This window comes from Pezoporus occidentalis, unplaced genomic scaffold (assembly GCF_034315485.1).
Source record: "Pezoporus occidentalis ecotype Australia unplaced genomic scaffold, CSIRO_AGI_Poc_V1 ctg147, whole genome shotgun sequence".
Lineage (NCBI taxonomy): Eukaryota > Metazoa > Chordata > Aves > Psittaciformes > Psittacidae > Pezoporus > Pezoporus occidentalis.
In genome coordinates, this window is record NW_026913284.1 from 1,346,096 (window position 1) to 1,368,840 (window position 22,745).

At 53.3% G+C, this 22,745-nt stretch overlaps 2 protein-coding genes across 4 annotated transcripts in view; both read right to left on the reverse strand.

Moving 5' to 3' along the window:
- Positions 1–22,745, reverse strand: part of ABCC2 (ATP binding cassette subfamily C member 2) — a 125,729-nt gene that overhangs the window by 84,552 nt on the left and 18,432 nt on the right. The gene's annotated exons all lie outside the window — the stretch shown is intronic.
- CNNM1 (cyclin and CBS domain divalent metal cation transport mediator 1) lies at positions 1,146–21,222 on the reverse strand. Of its 3 annotated transcripts, none has more exons than XM_062610408.1 (13): positions 19,473–21,222; positions 9,189–9,332; positions 8,502–8,642; positions 8,054–8,223; positions 7,762–7,861; positions 7,554–7,601; positions 4,646–4,708; positions 3,522–3,685; positions 3,139–3,316; positions 2,738–2,851; positions 2,537–2,653; positions 2,213–2,340; positions 1,146–1,867 (listed from the first exon to the last, which is right to left on the reverse strand). In XM_062610408.1, exons 1-12 carry the CDS (start codon positions 21,205–21,207, stop codon positions 2,261–2,263), a joined length of 3,054 nt encoding a protein of 1,017 aa, XP_062466392.1. In that variant the 5' UTR covers positions 21,208–21,222; the 3' UTR covers positions 1,146–1,867; positions 2,213–2,260. The 3 variants fall into 3 exon arrangements, with proteins under 3 accessions (XP_062466392.1, XP_062466391.1, XP_062466393.1); XM_062610407.1 differs by having other exon boundaries at positions 7,554–7,613; XM_062610409.1 differs by lacking the exon at positions 1,146–1,867 and having other exon boundaries at positions 2,211–2,340; positions 2,537–2,649; positions 7,554–7,613.

Here is a 22,745-nt window from a genome sequence, read left to right on the forward strand (position 1 = left end):
AGATCTATTTGTGAGCTGATATTACCACCTTGACAGAGCAGCCTCCTGCCAAGATCTTGGTGAAGAAAGGGAAACAGCCCCTTTCCTGGGGTCAGTTAGTAAGTCACTGATGCCCTGATGGATTTTGCTTGTGCTGCAGCTTAGACAGTAAAGGCAAAACTGGTGCCTTGTTCCCTTGCTGTTCTTGCAGAGAGACAGCACATGGGTTCTCTAATTTGTCATTTTTAGGTTGGTGTTCATGTCACATAAGAGAGTGAGCCAGAGGCAGCCTGGCCTCTGTGCAGGTGGGGAGCTTTTTCTGTTCTTGATGTCCATCCACAGCTAGGATGATGGGGTCCTTGTTAAAGGATGACTTCTAGGGGTGATATCAGGAGGAGTTGAGGGAACCAACTGCTTTTGTTATTTCTGACATTTGTTTACACTTCTGTCTGTATGCACATCTAGGTGTGCAGCCTGGCCCACCCCATGTGTGATCTGTACTGGTGCTTTGCTAGCCTTAACAGCCTTGTTTTTCCTAACAAGTGACCTAAATTTCTTTCTGTAGTGTAAGCTCATTACCCATTATCCCACTTACCATGGCAACGGAGAGCAGATTATTCCTTTCCTCTCTGCAACAGCTTTTTATGTATTTGAGAACTTCCCCTCTCCACATCCTTCACCAATTAAGAATAAGCAACCCCATTTCCTTCAACCTTTGGAAGAGGTTGTTTTGCAGCCCTTGCTTTCCTCTGGCGTCTTTTCAATTGCTGTGTTTTTCCTTAGAAGGGCAATGTCCAGACAGTGATGCAGTTAACTCCAGCTGAAGTTTTATCAGCATTGGTGGACTAAGACATTTCTGTTATCTCTTAGGCTCTACTCCAGCATGTGTATCTCCCTACTGTGTTTGCAATAGCATGGTATTAACTCCTGTTCTCCCCCAGTGCTTGTCTGCACTGCTGTGGTGTAACTGAGTGCTCTCATGGCAGCCAGTGTGACAGCTGAGGTTCACATGGAGAAATTGGGAAGCACTTGCTGACTTGATCTGCTACCTGTTCCCTTCAGGGTCCTGTTACTTCAACCACCTCTGCCATGGGTATGAGGGCAGCTGAGCCCAGTGGGAGAGGTTAGCACATTTTTCCCAACACGCATTGACACAGGGCATAGCTCAGGGAGAAATCACTTTTAATGGTAATATCCCTGTTGCTTTCAGCCTCTACAAACACTACTGACTGATCTGTACCAACCCAAAGGCTCGGTGCAAGCCTCCCTCACACAGGCAGACGTGTGCAGAGAGGAGGATGGTTCAAGGCAGCGTGGAGCCCCAGGGAGCTGGGCTCCCTGCCCTGTGCCTAGCAGGGGTCGGGAGCACTGGGCTGTGTCGATGGTCAGTGTGTGCAAGGTGCTGCGAGTGTGCGTGTCACTAGGCATGGCACAAATGTGTGCTGGGGCCCTGAGCTGCATGTGGCACCCCCCACACAGTACATTCTCTTCGTGGTGGAGACCGCATCTGTGCAGCGCCAGCACCAAGGGGCTCTGGGGCTCTCTGGGATGGGGATGGCAGATGATGTTAAGGGAGATTCTGGGTTCAGCTGCCCCCCGGCTCTGCCTGCAGGGAGGCCATAACAAACACTTCTCTACTTTTTCCACCTCTTCCTTGAGACCAGATGCTACCAGGGAGCAGCAGGGCAAGGGCCCTCGGACTCCAGCTGGCTGGTCTGGGCTGCCTGGGTGGTTCAGCCCTGCTGGGGGCACATCCTTTCTCGCCTGGGGATGGGGCTCTGCACAAGTCCTGCAGGGAGGGGAGGCGCGAGCGGGCAGGCAGCGAGCAGGTGCAGACCTGCTGCTGTTGAACATAAGCCTCGTGGCAGGAGACCCCCATGCTGCAGACCTGGAAGACACAAAGGCAGCCTCGTGCAGGTAGCTGGAGCTTGCCCTCACTCACCTGCTGCTGCTCAAGCCTGCAGCACCTTCCCAAGCAGGTTCAGGGATATTGAGGCAGACAAACATTTCTAGCTGTGAAAACATGAGTCAGGGTCTCACTGTCTCCCACACCCCTTCCTGCCTCAAAGATGGTTGGAATCTGCTGCTACATTCCTTGACCCTGCTCCAGCCCCCAACAATGTGTATGCCTAACCACAGCATTTGGCTTTGCTGCTTGAAACTTGAGTTTATGCTATTAATGTTGAGCAACCTCTCATTTGCTGGAATATTGCACTAAGAAGCAGGTTCCTACCTCCAGTCTGCATGGGCCTCCAGCACTGTGCTCTGGCCACGCTGCTGCTCAGGTGATTAATGGGTCAAGATTGGAGCTCTCCTCTGGCAACTTCTCATCCTCCAGCGATGGCCGCTGCTTGCGCCCACCTGCAGCAGCGAGAGGGGCTGGGGTGCTGGGGGCAAAGATGCTCAGGGCAGGGTGACTGGCTCTACCTGAGCTAGCCTTAGATGCAGCGTTACCGGCTGCTGGGGTACTGCCGGGGTACTGCGTTGCCCATCAGCCCCATACAGGGTGTCCCCAGGAGCTCTCCCCTAGTGCTCCCTCCATGGGCGAGTCACTCACTCAGGGATCTCAGCAGCCTCCTGCCCAGCGTCTCCTCATTGCTGCTTGGAGTTGAGCTGGTCTCAGTCTCTCTGCCAGGGGACTCTGGCTCCAGGACAGTGCCGCAGCGCTCACTGTCTGCAAAAGCCCAGTATGGCTGCAGCACCCAAGGGCACCACAGCCCTCGCCACCCCTGTGTGCATGTCCCCTGGCCAGACTCACTCTGATGCTTGCTGTTCTCCTCGTTGTCAGCCGTCTCCTCCTGGATGAAGGGGATGCTCTCCATGCGCAGGAACACTGACTCACTGGGACTGTGCAGTCCTTCAGAGCGGTTGCCTGCAGGGACACAGGGCAAGAATGGCAGCAGGGCAGGGAGATGCTGTGCCTGGGGCAGATGCAGCAGGATGTCAGCCATAGCAGCAGGTCCCACTGCCAGAGACCCCCAGGGAACACAAGCATACAGAGAGGAATTACATGCCTGTACACTTGCACCTATGCCCCAGGCCACGTGCAACTGCGTCTCAGCAGTGGTGTACCCATCATGCCAGCAGATCCCAGCATGGACCTCAGGGGACATGCAGCATTGGCCTATGGCAGGGAAGGGATTCCGCTGGGTGACTCACACATGATGGTGTTCTTCTCGTTCAGAAGGGTGGTGGGATCCTCCTTGGGTGTCTGTGGAGTTCCCCGCAGGGTCGAGGCCTTGGTTGAATCCCTGTCGAAGGCCTCTATGTCAGGGGACTGTGGCGAGCTGTCCATGCGGCTGGCCACCAGTGCGTTGTGATACTGCTGCCGGGTGACCTGCGCAGACAGACATGCACATCCAGCTCAGTGGGTCCACCGAGACCTCCTGGGGACTTGGTGGTACCAAACCCCGAGCCAGCAGGAGTGTGGTATTCCCCAGCACCCACTGGGCACCCATCAGGCTCCCAGGACATAGCAGAACAAGAAGGTGCCTGGGAAGGGGTGCCCAGGGTGCAACAGCCCCTGCCAGCCCAGCCTGTACCTTGACGAACTGCACATCGCAGAGGATGTGCACGGAGTAGTCGGGGGTGTAGATGTTGTTGCTGCTGCTGTGGAGCTGTGTGTTGCTGCCCCCGTAGTCGTTGTGTTCCCAGTTGGGGGACTCGGAGCGGTTGAGCCCGCTGCACCGCGATGGTGACCTGTTCACTGCAGGAGGGAACAGCAGAGAGGCAAACACTCACTTCTCACTCGGTGCTGTGTGGCACAGGGGCAGGGTGGACCTGTCACCTCCTGTGGCTATGCCCCACGGGCACTGGGGCTGCCAGGGGCTCTGTGGGGACCTCTGTTGGGACCCTCCTCAGTGCATGCTGGCAGTGGAGACTCTGCCATGCCAGCCATGCACAAACCAAAGGGGACCGGACAGGCAGGCATGCAACCTGGCACCGGCAGCAGAGGTTAGTGCTGCTGCCTGCCAGTCACACTGACTGACTGACAGCTCCCCTGCTAGCACAGGCCTTCTGCACAGCATTTGGCACAAATTCCAGTTGCAGCTGGCAGCCCTCAGGGGTTTGCTTAACCTGCCTTGAGGGCACACTCCTGTTCACCCCGGCAGAGCAGAGGCTGCCATGGCAAGCTGGCCTGTCGCTCATGTCAACTGATGGCCTCTGACATGGGGTGTGACAGATTTTGTCTGGTCAGTGATTTATTAGGGAACAAAGGCAGCTTGCTCCTGCACAGGTGACATCAACAGCTTGTTGACTTTGCTCTGCTGCTAAAATGTCCTTCTATTACCCAGATTGCTAGAAAGCAAGGGAAGCAGAGCAGTGTGCATGCAGGGCTGTGGGCAGCTGTCATCAGAAGCAGCAAGTAGCAAGAAAACCTAAGCACTGACTGCAGGAAAGTACAGGAGCTGCACACCAAGGAAAACCCAAGCTGTCCATGGCTCCCCACTTGTCCCCATCCCATTCTTCCCGTGGTCCACATCATACTGGGAAGGCTGCCAGTGTGTCTCAACCAGTGAGGGGCTGCCGGTGTGGGGTGCCATGGGTGCTCCTCTCCTTGTGCTGCCCTGCATGCAGGGTGCAGGGGCCTTGGTGCACCATGCTCAGGGAGCCGGAAAGAGCCTGGCACACGCAGACATCCCTGCCCAAAGCCATGCTCTGTTACCTGGAGAGCCAGCCAGTGAGTCCCCTCTGCTGAAGGCGAAGGTACGGGACACTGAGACAGGCACTGCAGGGAGAAGGAAGAGAGGGAGGGAAGGAGGAAGGGATGGACATGAGGTGGCGGACAGATCAAGAGGAAGAATGAGAAAAAGAATCACGTGCCAGCAACCCTGGGGTGGGCTCCCACCACTGCCTCCATCACCCCTTCCCACCCCTCTTACACCCTTCTGCTTCTGCTCCAGGGAGGCGCTTGCCAGCCCTGGGGCCGGGGACACTGGGAGGGACGCAGAGTTGAGTGCCCTAAGTCAATAGGCTGCTCTGTGACAGGAGGTGAGGCTGGGGGGAACCAGCTCTTGCCAGGCCTGTCTGCCCAGCCACACATCTCTCTAGAGCCACAGTGTGGGCAGAAAGCATCTTCCATGGGCTGAGTGCTGGCACCCTGCTCCAGCCCTTCACCACCCGCTGCCAGGACAGAGAACTTTGTGGTCAGCTTGTGTCGCCTGGGGGACGGGCAGAAGCTAAGCCAAGCGGCTGCGCCTTGCATCTGGGATGGTTCCTGTGCAGGCAGGTAGCAGAGAGTGAATGTGCTCTGCCCCACAGCGGCAGGCAGAGGCCGGCAGAAGGCCCTCAGCGCGATGCAAAGGCACCTGTGCCAGGCTGCCTGCAGCTCCCTGCAAGGCCCTGAGGGGTGTCAACAGCCTTGGAGTGGTGCCAAGAGCCACCCCGCAGGGGAACCACAAGAAGCCACGACCCCATGTCCCATTGACACAGAGAGGGCAAATCACAGGCCATTCACTTCCCATGTTTCACTGCCATGGGTTACAGCAGCAGTGACAACTTCAGGGACAGGCATTCCCCCTCCCTGTGACTTGCTGCCTGCCGGGAGCTGCCCTCCACAGCATCCCTGGGCAATGCACTTGTTAACACCTCCCAGTACCACATCTCTGCTCTCACCACTGGCAGCACCCATCTCAAAGGCATCTCCACAGGAAGATTTGAGCCCACCCATCAGCTGCCAGCTCCTTTCTCAAGCCATGGCCATGCTTCCCACAGCTGCTGTCCCTCCTGTCCCAGGTGCATTGCCTTTTTTCCACCCACTGCCCGCAGCACAGCTGCAATGCTCCAGGAACCATCTGCTGCCTATGTGATTAATGTTTCTAAATTGCTTCGAAGGTAAAACCCCTAGGAAATGTGCCTTACAACCCCCTCCTTCCAATCTCCCCACTCAGTTACTCCTCAGTAACTCTTCTTCGTGTCCTCCTCTGAGTCAAAACCTGCTGCAAATAAAAGTCCAAGCAAAGGCACCAGCTTGGAGTGCTCCCCAGAACAACCTCATCCAACTGGAAGCAAAGGACGGGTTGATAACCACTAGCACTCTCCCCCTGCTCTCACTGCCTTACCATCCGGCAGCAATGCCCTGCACCACCAATGCCAAAGATCACCTGCTGATTAAACAGTTGCATAACAATGATTAATTAATAAAGAAGTGTTAAATGCTCCAGGGTTAACATCTGAATTCTCTGCTGCTCATGCTCACTTCTGCCGGGCTTTGCTTCATGGGGGAAGGAGGACAGCGGCCTGAGAAGGGAGATGCCCTGTGACCTGTGCCTACCATGCCTCCTCGCTGGGCAGGGGTGAGACGCAGCACAAATCCCGGGGCAGGCAGGGGTGGCTGAATGGCAGGAAACGCCTCATGAGCCAGGATCATGTGCGAGCACAGGGCGCAAAGGTCCCCTGAGCAGCAGTGTCCCAGCAGGCAGCACTATGGATATGTGTGGCTGCACTGACACTGCTCCCACTGTGGCTTATGCCCTGCCTGACCTGTGGCTTGTGGGCATCACCCACTGCCTGAGCCTCTGAGGAGCCCTGGGGATGGTCACTGAGGGAACCAGGCATTGGAGCATGCAACAACATCCAGGGGGAAATCAGCCCCTTCATTGATTTCCTCTGTTCAAACTGAGCACGCTGCAGATGCACAGGAGCGCAGGAATGAGCACTGAGGGTGAATCCAGCAGTCCAGAGCCAGCCTTTCAAATGGAAGCAAAGCAAGAAACAGGTGAACCCTAGAGCGGCACAACCCTAAAGCCATGGGAATGACAGTCACCTGGCCCTAAGGGACTCCTTGTTCTCTCAACAACATTCATCCCTACACTTCCCTAAAGGTTAAACTTGACGGGTTCTTGTTTTCATTAGGCACCCAGAGCATTCTCATTGTACCATCAGCACTGCACATACAACTGGGGTTGGGAAGAGGGATGTACCTGACCAGGGCTGAGCAACACCTTTAACCAATCACTCCTAAACCACCAGGGATTAATCATCTGCAGGGGTGATCAGCAAAGAAAGGAGGGCACAGTCTCCTCTAATCAGAGCTCCCTCTGCAGGGAAACTGCTCGGTAACCCATCAGCTCTGCAGGCAAAGAATTTACCTGGATGGGGGCATTTACTTTTAACTCAGCTGATTTCTCCCACCAACATGTGCAAATGGCTCACAGGTTCATCTCTGCAGTTCCCAAGCAGCCCTCATTCCCTTCGTGTGGGACGCATGTTCAGCTCATCCTCTGAGCCTCAGGAATGCAAATGGGTCCAGAGGTGTTACACTGAGACCCAGATGCACTGTGCCAGAATTCACAGGGTTTACTGCTCCCATCTGCATCATCATGCTGCCACCCGTGGGCAGTGCCCCTTGTAGTACCAGCCTGCTGGGATCCACCTGAAGGGATCCAGCACTTAGCTGAGACTTCAAAGGGACCTCAATGTCCTTTCTGCAGGCTGCATCAGCCCTTCAGGTCTTTCTCCACTGAGCTTTTTAAAGGGGTGATCTCAGTGCAGAGCCTGAGCTGCTCTGCACAGGGTGCAAACCCATCCCTCCTTCAGGCAGCCTGTGCTCCAGCCTGCCCCAAAAAACTTACATAGGAAGGAGGATCCAGCCAGGCTGCCCACTTTTCGCACATCGTTATCTGAAATGAGAGCTGGAGATGTAGGAATCACAGAGGAAGGACTCCCGCCTGCCCCACACCCTGCAGCAGGGCCACCCCACCCCACAGCCAGCCCCAGCTTAGCCCCCATGGAGGCTGCTGAAGCAAAAGCAGGGCTGGAGGGAACTCACAGAGCCCTTACCTGAGGAGACAACAGCCATGATGGCAGGGACGCCATAGTATGTGAATGCCCCATTCTCAAACCTCAGCCCTTCCTTGCCAATCTCCACCTCCACTTTCCCCTGTAAGGAGAAGGAAAACCCACTCAGACAGGAACCTTGCGCTCCCAGCCACCAACCCACCCAGGGCAGCAGGGACCCCGCTGCCCTGTATGAGAAGAAGGGCATCTCCACTGGCAGAAGCAGCCCAGAGCAAGGTGGTGAGGAGAGGCAGGCCACTCCCTGCCATGCTCTACTCGCTGCTGCCCCAGGCACCTGCAGGATGAGGACAAAGTAGTCAACAGGGCGGTTGCGCTGGTAAAGGTAATGCTCCGCCGCCTTCTTGTTCTTGCGGTCGTACTTGAGCTCCTGGATGACGTTGGGGTGCTTGAGGAGCCGGAGCAGGATCTTCTCAGAGAGGTAGGGGGACTTGAAAGGCTCCACTTCTAGAGGGGAGGCAACACACACTTGCTCAGCAGGGATGGGGCTGCCAAGAGCCCCTTATCCTCTAAGCTTCATGGTCGCTCTTCCTGCAGCCTCAGCACCCTGCTGCATGGAGGGGACCTCAACCAGACCCATGCTGGTGGGGCAGTGGGATGCCCTGGGTCCAGCAGGCAGAAACTGCTCACTGAGCAGAGGGGCCTGACCCAAGAATGGTTCAGGGATGCATGCAGGGCTGGTGCTGCAGCAGGGAGATGCAGGGCTTGCACAAGGGCAAGGGTACCTGTTGCCATGAACCGATGGGTGGCCAAGAGGAGCTGCGGGGAGATCTTCACCTTCATCTCGCTGTCTGAGAGCCTGAAGATGGAGAAGTCCTGGGGCTTGCGACCCCGGTGGGGCACACGTTCCTTCTTCCGATTGTTCGCTGCAGGGCAGAGAGCAAAGCAGTTGCCTGCCTGCAGCTGCAGGGCCCATACCACATGCACATGAATACAGAGAGGCACATCTTGCTGCACCCCATGGCAGGGCTGCTGTGGAGGAGCAGCGGGGCACACAAAATATGCCATGCATCCCAGCCTTGGCAGCAGCTCCCTGGGGAGGGAGCAGGGTGGTGAAACACACTTCTTTCTCAGGAACAAGTCCTGGGTTGCCCTGGCTGGATGTGTCACTCAAAATTAGAAGGAGCTTGGGAACCACCCATGAGCACTTTATGCCCAATACACATGCCCCCAATAAGGCCCTGCCCAGCCATCCGCTGCTGGTGCTGCTGCTTTTCTATCTTCAGCATTCAAGACTCCCCGACATCTGACCAGCATCAGTCCGTCATTCTTGTCTTTCCCACCATGACTGTTAATTGCTTTGGGGAAGGACCACAATTTGCTCTGGCCTGTTTCCTACCCACATGTCTGTCTGTCTGTGCGGGCTCCCACCCTGGCTCCTGCAACCGCAGTAGCTGCTCTGGGACACTAACTGTACAGATCCGTCTCATCCAGGATCTCGGACTTGATGATCTCCTCAATGACATCTTCCAGGGTGACAATGCCCATCACCTCGTAGAATGGGTCTCCTTCCCCTTCGTTGTTCACCCTCTGCACGATGGCCAGGTGGGACTTTCCTGTGTGGGGAAAAGCAGAGCAGCAGTGAGCCCCCAGCCCTGGTGAGAGGGGTCTCAGCATGGCAGGCTGGCAGGAGGGCAGGGCTTGGTGAGAGGCACAGGTCACAGCCAAACCTCAGAAGCACCCAAAGCCATCCCAACCGTGCTAACCCAAGGAGAAGGGCTGGACACACAGCCCAGCCTAACAGGGCTACTACACCCCAGGCTGACTCCCAGGTGTCACAGGGTTCTGACTGGCTCATTTTTGGGGCCACTTGCTTTCTTTCAGAATGGTTAGGGGTCTGGAGCATCTCTCTTATGAAGAAAGACTGTGGGAGGTGGGCTTTTTTAGTCTAGAGAAGGCTGAAAGGCGATCTCATTAATGAATATAAATATCTCAAAGGCAGGTACCAGGAGGATGGTGCCAGACTGTTTCAGTGGTGCCCAGCAGCAGGATTAGGACCAAAGGCCATAAACTAAAACACAGGAAGTTTCACCTCAACATAAAGAACTTTATGCTGAAGGTGGCAGAGCAATGAACAGGCTGCCCAAGGGTGTTGTGGAATCTCCCTCTCTGGAGATATTCAAAACCTACTTGGACACGTTCCTGTGTAACCTGCTCTAGGTGGCCCTGCCTGGGAGAGGGGTTGGACTGGGTGATCTCCAGAGGTCCCTTCCAGTCCTAAAGATTCTGTGATTCTTTACCCAGGCACCTCACTGCAAGTCACTCTGTTTAGCTCTTTGACAGCCTCCTGTGCAGGGATGATGTGTATGTTATACCAGCTGCTTCTTGCTTACCCTCGGTTTCATTGCCATGAACAACTAACAGAGCAATGAGACGGCATCCTCCAACACAGAAATGTGAACATGTCCTTGGGCTCTGCTGGTTTCCCTCATCCTCCTGGTGTTTTCTCATTCTGTTGTTAATTATCCTTCCTATTAAATTGCCAAGAACAGCCTCCCGCCATCTTTCTATCCATCAATGTCTGGACCAGTCCTAAAGCTTTGCTTAAAACACAGGCAAAGCCTCCAGCTCCTTGGAACAGCAGCTGGTTTTAATGCAGAAATACGTATGTTTGTTTGCAGCTTTCAGCCCAGCTCCCGCAGAACTCTTGGGTGAACCATCTGGATGCAGAGGCTTTCCAAGCCGTCAGCTTGCACTTGAATGTCTTCTCCAAACACTGCCCTTGACAGCACCCCCTCTCTATTGCCTTAAACAAGCAAACTGGGACCAGGACCTTCAGCTGCAGTGACAGTGACTCCTGTTTGGAAGTCAGTGTTTCTCAATCACGTTTTCAGCTTCCTCACTTGTCCCCAGTAAACTGGCAGCTCTGCTGACACATTCTCACACTTCTTGCTTTTGGCATATTTGAAATATTGCTATTTGTTTTCACATGTCCAACTCTGTAAGCTGTTTTGACTTCTTCAACTTCTCCCTTCCTTTATTGTCTGCTCTGATTTATGTTCCTGCTCAGCAGCTTGACCAGAACCCAAATCCCAAGCCACAAACAACTTTTGGGTTTCTATCTGCTAATTAACAGCACTGGTTTTCTTACTGCCCCCATGGCACAGGGATCTGAACCTCTAGTTTTATTTAAAACATTAAAAATGTCCTTCATCAGCACCACAGCCAACAACTTCTGCTCCCTCTGTTTGCTCTGCATCCCTAGGGTCTCCTGTCACAATGCCTGCACAAACCCAGCTGTACCATGGGCACTGCAGGCACCTCCAGAAAGATGCAAACATGTTTTTCCCCATGGGCTTGGAGCTGAGCTCCTTGAACAGCAATGGTCACCCAAAAAAGGGAGCAGGTCCCTTCTGCTATACAGCTGTCTGCATCTGCTTCTCCCAAAAACCCTCCCTGACAAACTCGCCTGCTGCTCGGGGCAATGGGATGTTAACAGTATTTATGCACAGAGATGCAACAGGGGTGGGCTCCTGCCTGCTGCACAGCTCCCTCCTCGCCCGCTGGTGCCTTCTGCCTCATCCCTGCAGAGGGAAAGGGATGAGCACATCCAGAGCAGCCTGGCAGCCCCGTCAAACACAAACTGCAGGGGAACATGTGACCTTCAAATAACCTTGTCCTGGATCCGAGACGAGCAAGTGACATTTCTCAGCTGAAGATCAGCACTATACATTTCTCACAGCAAAGCTTGGGCATTTTCCACAGTATAAATTCCCTCCTCCTCATACCAAGCTTTTATTGCAAGATTTTAGAGCAGCTCGCTGCCTCCCACGCCTACAGAATTAGAAATGAGAACATAACATCATAGCAAGTAGCACTGGGATGCACTTAAAAAAGACCCCAAATCAATAGCTTTGGGGCACTGGAAATTCAGCATGTTCTTTTGACCGTGTTATTTCACTCCTTTCATACCCAGGTTTGTGCTTCTCATCTGTTTAGGGGTAATAAAGCAACGTGACTTCAGACTTAAAAAGAAGAAAGCGGCAGAGTTGGCTGCAGGACAGCAGCAACAGCTACATTTCATCTTAGCAAAGTCCAACTTTTGAACGTGTCTCCTTTGCCAAACCCTACTCCCAAACACTGGGGCCATCTGGTCTCCTCCAAGTCCTCGGGTGAGCGAAGGGAGAAGTTATTTCTTTTGGCCAAAAGCTTGCTGTTAATAACATTTACATGCAACCCAAAACCACTGAGCCCTTACAAAAAGCTTAGGTGCTACTTAAAGGCACTCAGAGTAATGGACACAATTCTTTTTCTGGCCAAACACCTACATCAACGCTGTAATTTACTCTACAGCAGCCTCAGAGAAATATGATTCCAGCTCCACATTCACGTAGCAGCAAATGAGATTATATAGAAGTAACCCAGCACTGTTAGCCTGGGAGGAGACCCAGAATTTCACTGTGCTGGGGGCAGAGCCAGGAGGGCTGTTAGACTGCTCAAGAGTTCTTTATTTTTCACAGAAAATAAACACTTGTCACCGTGCCATAAACCCCCAGGTTTAGGTTTCCAGGCTAACATTAGACCCACATTAGAGATGGGGCAGGTACAAAGCAATGGTTGCAATTCATGTGGTTGTTCCTGGCCCACACCAAACAAACTGATCCTAGCTCCTGCCTGGCTGGCTGACACCCATAATCACAAGAAGCCCTGGACCTCAGTCCCAGCCCTTGCAAACCACTGCTCCCACTGGGAAAAGGCTGACTTGCCCTGATTTCCCGCCTGAGGCACATGAGATCTTTGGCAAAGTCCTGTCCCCTGACCTGGCTGGGTCCTGCATTTCCCCCCTGTAGATTCGGCAGCAGGGATGGGGGGGTTGTCGGCTCCCTGGCCGTATGATCATGGCTTGCTCCCTTCTGGGCTGGGGATGCTGCCAAGCTCAGCTGCATCTCCCTGCCTGGACCTGGGAGCTGCTACACTTGCACAGGAGAAAAGCAGCAGCTTTTGGAGGTGCCAGAGTGGTCTCTCTCTTCGGCAGCCATTACCTTGCAGGTCTGCCTCGGTGGGAGTACAAGAGAGGGAGATAAATCATTTAAACAAAACCCCAAACTTGATCTAAGCCAGCTTCAAGATCTGTAAAACTGGTTCCAAAAACTGTGCTATTGTAACCATTGCTTGACAGCTCAAACGAAATGAATTACAAGGGTGAGCTGCTTCCTCACTAGCAAGCTGTCACACGTGAATTTTACAGGGTTATTGCTGATGCAGGAAAGCACAGTGAAACACTTGAGAATCAAAGCCTTGGTTTGGCAAATGCTAGAACAAATGGGCAATTAACTTCATTTGTTCGAATGGCTCCATCGGCCTCGGCAGGGCTGCTCTGACACAGGAAGTCTATAGGTGATTAAGTGTCTGCTCAGCATGGGATACAACTGTACTAAATTCTTTATGAGCTACATGAAATCTGCTCTTTTCAAACAGCAATTTGGGTGGAAAGTTAATGCCAAATTAGAGAGCTAATATAAACAGCTGAGAGCTTCTGGACGGAGCAAGCATTTGAACAGATACCTAAAGCTTTCATGCCCGTTTTAGGAGCCTTTGTATTTCATAGGTGCCTAAATGACCTTGGGCTCAAAGCGTCCTCCCCAGTGGGAGAACAGGGTCTGAACACACGGAAATGCCTTTACTCGTGGGAAAGAAAGTGCTGCAAATATAGCCCAGACTACTTCCTTACATCTTTTTTTTTGTGTAGGTGCTCTGCCAGAGGAATGTTAAAGATGCTTTAGCCTTGTCTCTCATTCCACGGGATAAGCATGAAATTTACTTTCATAAATTTTACAGTAAGATCTAAAGCTGTTACTGAGAGATCAAAGGTACAGGCACAAGCCACGAACCATGTACAGCTACAAAATGGAAGGCAAAACCCCCAGAGTAATTGGTAACTAAGGTTGATTTATGAAAGAGCCATGATGTAACTGAAATCTGTTTTCTGTGTGCTTTCAGTCAGAGCTCTTCTGTGGGTGAGGGGCTCCCAGCATCTCCATGCCCCATTGCAGACCTGAATCTGAAGCAAGTGGGGACCCCGATTTGAACTGGAAATGTGCATGTGAGTGGTACCACGTGTGCTCTTGTGTTACCACAACCCCACAACAAGGGTAAAACCACATGCCTGAGGAGTCGCACCTAAAGACAATCCACATTTACACCTAAATAGGGAGGAAATAACCAAGAAGGCTGTAGGAGCACCCAATTCTATGAGAATCAGAGCTATGCAAATTAAAATCTGTAAATTCTAATCTAATCCAATCCAGACCTTCCTCAGAGATAAGAACTTCATCTGCCTACATCTGGCTTTAGCAGGGTATAAAAGCCTTTTCGTACTTGGCTTTGGTGCTTTTCTTAATCCTAAGGAAAACTGTGGGAAAGACGGAATACTTGGAAAAGCTGATGTACTACCATTGACAAAACAGATCAGGAGGATAAGGGTGAGGTTAGAGGGAACAGAGTCTCATCTTCCATCTGCTGTACAACAGGGTTCTCACCTCTTGGGGATGACCCTGCAAGCTCACAAATGGTGGGTCCCCTTGCATGTTATGTGGAGCCTAAGGAAGCCTACAAGGATGCTGAAGCTTTCTCAAGCTAAAAAACTTCTGAAGAGCCAATGCAAAACTGTTTTCATTGGTGTCTGTAGCATAGGCCACTTGATCCTTTCCTACAGCTCAGTCTGAAGGTGCCTTTGACAGCTACCAAGAGGGAGATGGGTGGCTGGGTGACCTCTCCCCAGTGACACAGCTCCCCTCTTGCTTTGCTGAATGCCTTCCCAGAGCAGGCCTGCTCCTGGGCTTGCTGGGGTCGGGTAAAGCAGGGTTCACTCAGGAAGATTTAGCACAGTCTGGGGGCAAAAAACAAAGTAATGTTTCAGGCAGAGTTACTGAAACCATATTTTGTGCATGGGCACCTCACCCACTCAGCCTGGCAATTGCTTTTCAGGGGACTTGTATACTACATGGGATAGACAATGCCATCGTAACTGCAGAAATCTCCTGAAGGCTGATCCACATTTCAAGCCATGCTTTGTGCTTGCAATGACTGCAGGCTCAGAAGAAGGACAGTATGAAAAGGAGCTGAAATGGTACTGACCCCTGTTTCTGGCAAGCGTAAGCACCTTCTCCAGCTACACTCAATTTGTAGAAGTCTGACAGAGGCTGTGGAGTATTCTGAAAAGCAAAGACAGCTCCTAGGGCAGGGTTGCCCTCCCCAGGACAGGCTGTTTTCCTGCTAAGCCAGGAAGTTTGGTTTTGGAGAATTTACTTTTAGTAAGTCCTAGAAGATGCCAAACCACAGAAGGCTAATTTGGGTTGAACCTCAGCGTCTGCCCTGCTGTAGGAAAATGAACATAAGAGCAAACTTCTACTGTCTCTCCAACAGGACAATTACTTGCTGAACATTGCCACTGCTGTATATATACTCCAACAGGAAATTAGTCAACAAAACCCATTATTACTTGAAGAATGGGAAAAGATTATGACTTCCCAAAGGCGCTACAGAACAAGGAGGTGGACCTCATGGATGAGCTCCCCATCAGAAAACTCTTATAAGACCGGAGCTGCAACACACATCGCTTTGGTTATCTTCTAGGGTTGGAGGAGGAACAGACTGCATCACCCACAGTATTTCACACTGAATGAATGCATAGATCTTTCCTCCTAGCTCCACATTCCCAAAGTGACGTTTGTCCTACTGGGACCTCATCTGCTCCTCTGCATTGATTAGCTTGCTAAATATGGTGCAGTTATTTCTCTGCTGCATTAGGCACTTCCTCCTGGCAGCCTAGAATAAAGCCAGGTACTCTGAGATGTACCAATACAAACTGCCAAGAAATTGTCTCCTAATTTTTTCACTCCTTCAGTAGTTTCAGTGTATTTCAGGCTGCAGGTAGCAAAGTTAACTGTACTGGTATGCATCTTATTTCTGGAGAACTGGAGATACATTCTGTGTGGTGTCCTCCACTTAGCACCTCAATGTAAATGCTGCACAACTATGCATGCCTTCTGTAATGACCCTGTCTGGCTTGCCTGAAAAGATGGCAAACTGGGTGTTCAGGCTTCATTATTTCTGAGCTCATTCCACTGAGTTTTGATGAGAATGTAAATGTAAAACCATTTTCTAGCACAAGTATTTCCTTCCTTCTGCTGGACCTGTCTCGCTCTGCTGTAATGTTGTTTTTCAATACAGTTTTTGCAGCTGCCCTCCTCTTTGGGGCTGTGGGTTGGAGTCACAGCTACCAACCCCATACACTGCTGCTGTTTGCAGCCTTCTCTGCTCGATTTTTCCCAGTTCCCATTAGTGCCCCCAGTTTAACCATCTTTCCCCAGGAATTAGTGCTAAAAGAAACATCGAACAATGCCAAGCAGCAGCAGGCTTGTGAAGGAGCAAATGTGAAGGCTTCGACCAGTTCTGCTGTGACGGGGCAGGGGCCAGGTTTTGTCAACCAGGAACTCAGAGCTGCTCTGGGGCACTGTAACCACATTGTGCCATCAGCTCCATAGGTGATACTGAAGTGTATGCTACTACTGCCACACAATTTAAATGTTTTGGCAAGCTAATGCTGCACAAGTGTCCTTCCCCAGGTCCATGGAGTGTAATCCCATCTACACAGGGTTGTGCTGGGGGAGAGGGGATCTGCAACCCTCCTATGGATTAAACTCAAGGAAAACATCATGCATCTTGATGGAACTTTGCCCAAACGAGATTAGGCGTGAGCATACCTAGAAACCAATGAAGGAAAACCTCCCTTCAAACCCTGCTATAAAAGACTAGAGAGGAAAAAAAGCTGATTACCTTCATAGCTAGAATAGCACAATGAGAGAAAAGAAATGCATGGTGTAAACAAGGATAATAATGTGATACTGGCAAGTAAGAGGAGAGACAAAAACAGGATGTGCTGCTGGAGGTGTGAGCAAGTCTCAAAGTGCTGTATTTAATCATCACTTGACATTTTCAGTAAGAAAGAACAAATGTTTGCGTACTGTGGCAAGGAGCTCTGGCAGTGAAACTGTGTTACTTGTTCATTATGCAAAAAAAAAACCAAAAAGACATTTTGGGCATATTGGATGTGGCAGAACATTAATCATTAGTGAAACAGATCAGAAGTATACATCGCTATTCAGGAAAGAAAGATTTAAAATGTGATGGGTATTTTGTATAAACACTGTAATAACAAAAAGAAAGGTAGGTTACAAAACCTGTTTGCGTTAACCATGGGAGAAGGAAAAGCAAGCTGGCAAGGTTTCTCTAGAGGTTTGTCTGGGATCTAAGGACCTGGAAATGATTCTCAATGCCCATCCTTACCAGAGACTTTAATTTCCTAGAAACAGACTGGAGATCGCCTCCAGGGAGCATTTGCTGTCCTGCAGGCACCCTGCATGTGCGAAGTGATGAATGCCTTCATTAACCACTCACTGAACCAACAAGCAGTCAGCCTACTCTCTAATTAGTGGAGGTGTCACAGAACACCTGGCCATGGAAAGCAATCTTGATTGGATCAAAAAAGATAACTTCACCATAATTCAAACGGACACAGAAAAGGAGACGGTGATGAAGATTCTTAATTACAAATGGGAAATCTTTATTTTAGACATTAAATAGTCAAGTGAGCAGGGCTGAAACAGCAGCGGATGGGACTGAAGGCAGCCAGGAGCAAACATCTGTCGCAGTGCAGGAGCCGGCATGGGAACCTGTATTTGGAACTGGGAAAACAGATTTTAGGAGGGGTTCAGGGCTGGGCTGGGGGTGGCCATCGACAAACACAGGGTGCTGGGAGTGACTAAATGCCTACAAAAAGGGGAAAGATGAACTGGAAGAGAACAGTAACCCCTGGGGAGAAGAACATTTCAGGAAAGAGCTGGAACTGCTAATCGCGATGCTGAGTTAGACACCAAGACCAAGAGCAAGGCTTTTCAGCCACGTGATTTAGAAAATACAAGAGGAAATGAGGTGGGAACAGAAGTCAGTTTTAGGCAGAGCTCTACATAGGGGCAAAATGCCCCAGGAGGCCATTATGGCAAAGAGATGTAAGGGACAAAGAGCCTGAAGCAAAATGCCAAGAGTTTAATTGAGCAAAGCTGAAGAAGGATGGACAATCTTCATTTGAGATAAGGACTTGAAAGTGTAGGGCAGGAAGCAAGACCTGTTAGCATACCTGTCAGCTCAGGGAGCAACACACATAAAACATTTATTTTCAAGCAGAGCAGAGGGGCAGCAAGCAAAGGGCAGTGAGCTAAGCAACCACAAATCCATTTCTAGAGGTTGGTTGATCCACAGGATAGCAGGCTTTAGAATAGCTCTGGAGGGGGAAGCAGTTGAATACACCAAAGTAGATCAGATAAAGTGCAGGGGAGACTGATCAAGGGGGACTGTGCCAAAGTCATCTGACATCTTTGGTAGCACCGAACTCTCTAGATCAGGGAGAGGTAGCAGAGACCTCAGGTGAACTCCAGTAGTGGTGTAGTATCATGCGGAAAGCCACAGTTAAGAAAGAACTGCGAAGCACAGGAAGATGAGAGACAACTGGTTACATTACAAGAAGCGGGGGGGGGGGGGGAGGGGGGAAGAGGGGGAAAATGAGGGACTACTGTAGCTCATCAAGGTTGAACTCTGAGAACAATCAGGGATTTGCTGATTTGCACCACTGGGAGTCTCCAGTCCTGCTGAGAGGGCAGTATTGTGTGCCACACACAACTCTGCTCCCTGCGATCCTGCAAGGTGGTGGGGACAGTCGTGCATCTCCAGAGAAGATGCTGACCTGCATGCATCTGATGATCACTTCTCACACATCCTATCCTCCCCTTTTCCTGCCTCTACAAACAAGCAGGGAGATAACTCAGAGAGGCATTCTCTGTATCTGGAAGGGACCGAGTTAGCCTTCCTCACATGATCATCTCTGCCTGCGGCAGAGCAGCCCCAGGCAGCCCGGGAGCCGAATGCTGTCTTCCCACATTACATAATGCAGGATGTCACCGCTGCAGCCATTTCTTAAAGACTCACTCACCACGGTATGACGTACTGAGTAACACGCAGCAAAACATCATTCCCAGCGGGGGGGAAACCACATGCTGTGTGTATTCTCAAGATATGGTTAATGAAATACAGCTCTCAGCATCTCTGGGGCTGCTGGCAGCTGCTGAATTATGAATATGGTCACAGCTGCAGAAAAAGTACAGCTCTTTCTATGGGCTTAGGCTTTTCTTCTTTCTTTAAACCACTTGCACAGAAACACTCCCTAGACCTGCTTCGAACTGCTAGGCTGAAAATGTGAGAGTTAAGTCACAAGATCTTATCTCCTGCCATAAACTCCTATGTGCAGAACAGAGTGGTGAATGCTGTCTTGCCTGGGCAGAAGTGCAAGGTAGGCACTGTGCCCATGCAGCCACGACCCCGCAGAGACATCAGCCCTGTGGGACAGGCTCACCTTCTGAGCCAGCAACCTCTGAGGCCGAAGGCTCTTACAGTCTCCATAACATCACAGGCACGACCAGGATTTCTGGCCCGCGATCCACCCCGAGGCTGCTCCACCAGGTGACACCAGAGTCACCACCACACCAGCGCATGCAGGGCACAACTCCCCCCAGCATCCCTGGTACCTGCCGGGTTCAGCCAGGAGGCCACGCAGGGGGGCCGTGGGGCTGCTGACCTGGGAATCATTGGGGGTGCAGAGGGGTGCAGGGGGAGCCCAGGAGGTGGTGGCCCGGTGGCCTCACCCTTCTTGAACTCCTCAAGCAGCGTGTCGAGGCGCGTGTCGTTGAAGACACAGTGGAGCGGGCGGCGGTAGAAGCGGGTGACAGTCTGCAGAGGGGTGCAGTCATCGGGGTCGACGAAGGCCAGGTCCTTGACGAAGAGCAGATCGACAATGTTATCACGCCGGTCGCCTTCATAGACGGGGATGCGGGTGTAGCCGGAGCGGAGGATCTCAGAGACAGTGGCGAAGTCCAGCACGGCGTCGGCACGCAGCATGAAGCAGTCGGCCAGCGGCGTCAGCACATCCTCCACCACCTTGGTGCGCAGCTCCAGCGCTCCCTGCACCATGGCCAACTCCTCCCGCACGAGGTCTCCGTGGGGGCCAGCGGCGCGCAGCGTCTCCAGCAGACGCTCCCTCGTGGAGAAGACGCTGAGCTCCTGCCGCAGAGCCCAGTCCAGCAGCCGGCTGAGCGGGTAGCAGAGGGGGAAGGCGGCCAGCATCAGCAGCCGGGTGAGGCACAAGGTGCGGGAGGCGATGGCCAGCCCGTGTCGCGAGCAGACGGAGTAGGGCAGCACCTCGCCGCCTAGGAAGACGGCGGCGGTGCACAGCAGCACCGGCAGCCAGGGAGCTCCGCGCTGCCCCGCGGCCGCCGCTGCCGCTCCGCCGCCTGGCAGCGATGCGCAGAGCCAGCCGGCCAGGGCCGCGTTGGCCCCGGCCTGCCCCAGCAGCAGCGTGCACAGCAGGTAAGTGCCGCCGCCGCCGCGCACAGCCTGCACCCGCCGCGCCTGCTCCCGCTCGGCGGCAGAGCCGCTATTGCGCAGGACGCGGAGCTCCAGCGGGTCCAGCGAAAGCAGCGAGAGGCGCAGCCCGCTGAACAGCGCCGACAGCCCCAGCAGCAGCAGGGCGCCCAGCGCCCGCAGCCAGCCCGCCTCAGGCAGCGGCAGCAGCCAGGCTCCTAGCGCCGGGGAGGCGGGCCGGACCCGCAGCAGGAAGCCGCCCGCCGCGCCGTGGTGCGCCCAGGCCCGCCCGTCCCAGGCGCACAGCGAGAAGAGCCGCCCGCCCGGCGCCGCCGCCGCCTCGCCCTTGCGCGGCTCCCGCACTCGCACCTCGGCCAGCGCCGAGCCCGCCGCCCCGCCCGAGCGCAGCGGCCCCACCACCTCCACGTCCGAGGCCCAGGCGCTGCGCTCCCGGCACCGCTCCGCCGGGCCCCGCGCCGTCTTGCCCCCCGCCGCCGCCGGAGCCGCCTCCTCGATGAAGACTAGCCGCGGCTCCCGCTCCTCCGCCGGCCCGCGGCTGCCGTTGCCCTCGGGCGGCGGCTGGAAGTAGAGGCGCAGGAGGAAGCGGCTCCCCTCCGCCGCCTGCACCGCGCCGCCTTCTAGGGACACCCGGCCCGGAGCGGTGTCCTCGGGCCGCAGCCCCAGCAGCCAGGCGGCTCCGGCCGGCGGCCGCGGAGACAGCGAGAAAAAGAGCAGCAGCACGGCACCCCGGCTCCGGCCCCAGCCGCCGCCGCTGCGCCCCGGGCCCGCCGCCATGCCGCTGCACCGACACCGCAGCGCCCGCTCGCCGCCCCGGGACTGCAGCGGGGAGCCGGCACCGCACGGCACGGCGCGGCGGCACACGTGGGCCGGGGGGGCGGGCAGCCGCCGCGCCACGTGCAACCGGGAGCCGGCCCGCGGCGGGAGGAGCCGGCGGAGCGGAGCTGCTGGGGGGGGGGGGGGGGGGGTGGGTCCGGGGAGCATCCCGGCGGCGGGCGGCATCCAGCGCGCACCCCACATCTGGTGCAGGGCTGCCGGGGCTGCCTGGGCGCCGCTCCCACCCTCTCTGTGGAGCAGGGATTTGCAGTCAGCCTCCCTCTGTTATCTGCTGAGGCCCGGCTCTTCCCTTCAAATTCATCTCTCTTCTTCCCGCGGGAGCGATTTTAATTATTTATTTTTATGGGAGGGCGGGTAGTCGTTAGCTTTGCAGTCTTGCTAGGAAACAAATGCAGCACGCGGTGTCTAACAGCTATTCTCCAGTCTGCACCTCATGACGAATGTGATACACAAACGGCTTCAGGAGTATGTGCTGAAGAAGGCGCTTCAGAGGCTCTGAAACTTTTTCGAGTCTTCCCTGGACCAACATCCGCAAGAATCTCGAAACGAGGCTGGAGAACTGGAAAAGAGTTGGCTGCTTACAGGCTCACTGGTGGCAAAGCAGGAAGCCAGTCAGAAAACGCCATGGAGGAAACGGAAGTGCTCCGAAAATTCTCATGATTCACTCATTAGTGCACCCATGAAAATGGGCCACTTTCTGTGTCAGTATGTCAGCAGGCAGATAGGCACGAATTGCTGCCAGGGAGATCTGTGCTCCTTGCAGCTTTAGGATAGGCAGGTTACTTTCTTCAAAATTCGATTAATTCCCTGGCGTTTCACAGGAGCTGTGTGCTGCCTCACACGCTCTTCCTGATCTTTCCCTTCTGAACTACCCCTAAGCTCCAGTGGGGAAACTCTGCCTGCTTCTCTACCAGGGTGTAACGTACGGAGGAGCCAGCTGACAACCTCCTTTTGTAGACCTTACCCCAACTTATACTGCCCAATATTACATCTCACAAATTGCCTTAAGTGGTACCCGGAGTGGCTAGGGACAAGATCCATCTGCTCCTGCCTTCCTCTCTGCAGGTGGTGGGGACAAGCACATGGCTGCAGCTTCCTCATTAGGGCCCCGTGGGAACTACTGTTTGAGACCATCCCAAATTTGTGAAACTGGAGGCTGTCATCAGCAATGGATTTCCCACAGATTTCTTGATGCTGAAAATACTGTAAAGAGAATCTGTTTTTCGTGAATCACACAGCATTTGGAAGCTGTTTACCCCTGCCGGTCGTTACTCATCTTTATTAACTTGCAGGTTAGATTCCTGAAATATTTTCTGTTGGTAAGTTTCTCAGTACAGGAACTGGAGACTGTGAATTACAGGCTTGCTTTTTTAGTTAAGTAAGTACTTGGAAAGTACTCCTGTCCATAGTACCCTTGTCAGCAGAAACCCTCGGAGAGCGGTTTGGGAACCGCTGGTCTAAGCTAGTGCAATTCAAAAACCACACCGTGGCACTGTAGGAGGAACCACAAGGTGGCAATCTCTGTCCGTACTTCTACTGGCAAAATAAACCTCTGGCAAAACAATCTCGGACAATAACTCTCTAAAGCTGCAGAGGCTGTTGGTCACATCTTGTATCTTCTAAGAGTCGCAGCAATATTCCTTTCGATGCTGGATTTTCTCTTCTGAACACTTTTGCCTTTAGGATGAAATTCGAGGTGGCAC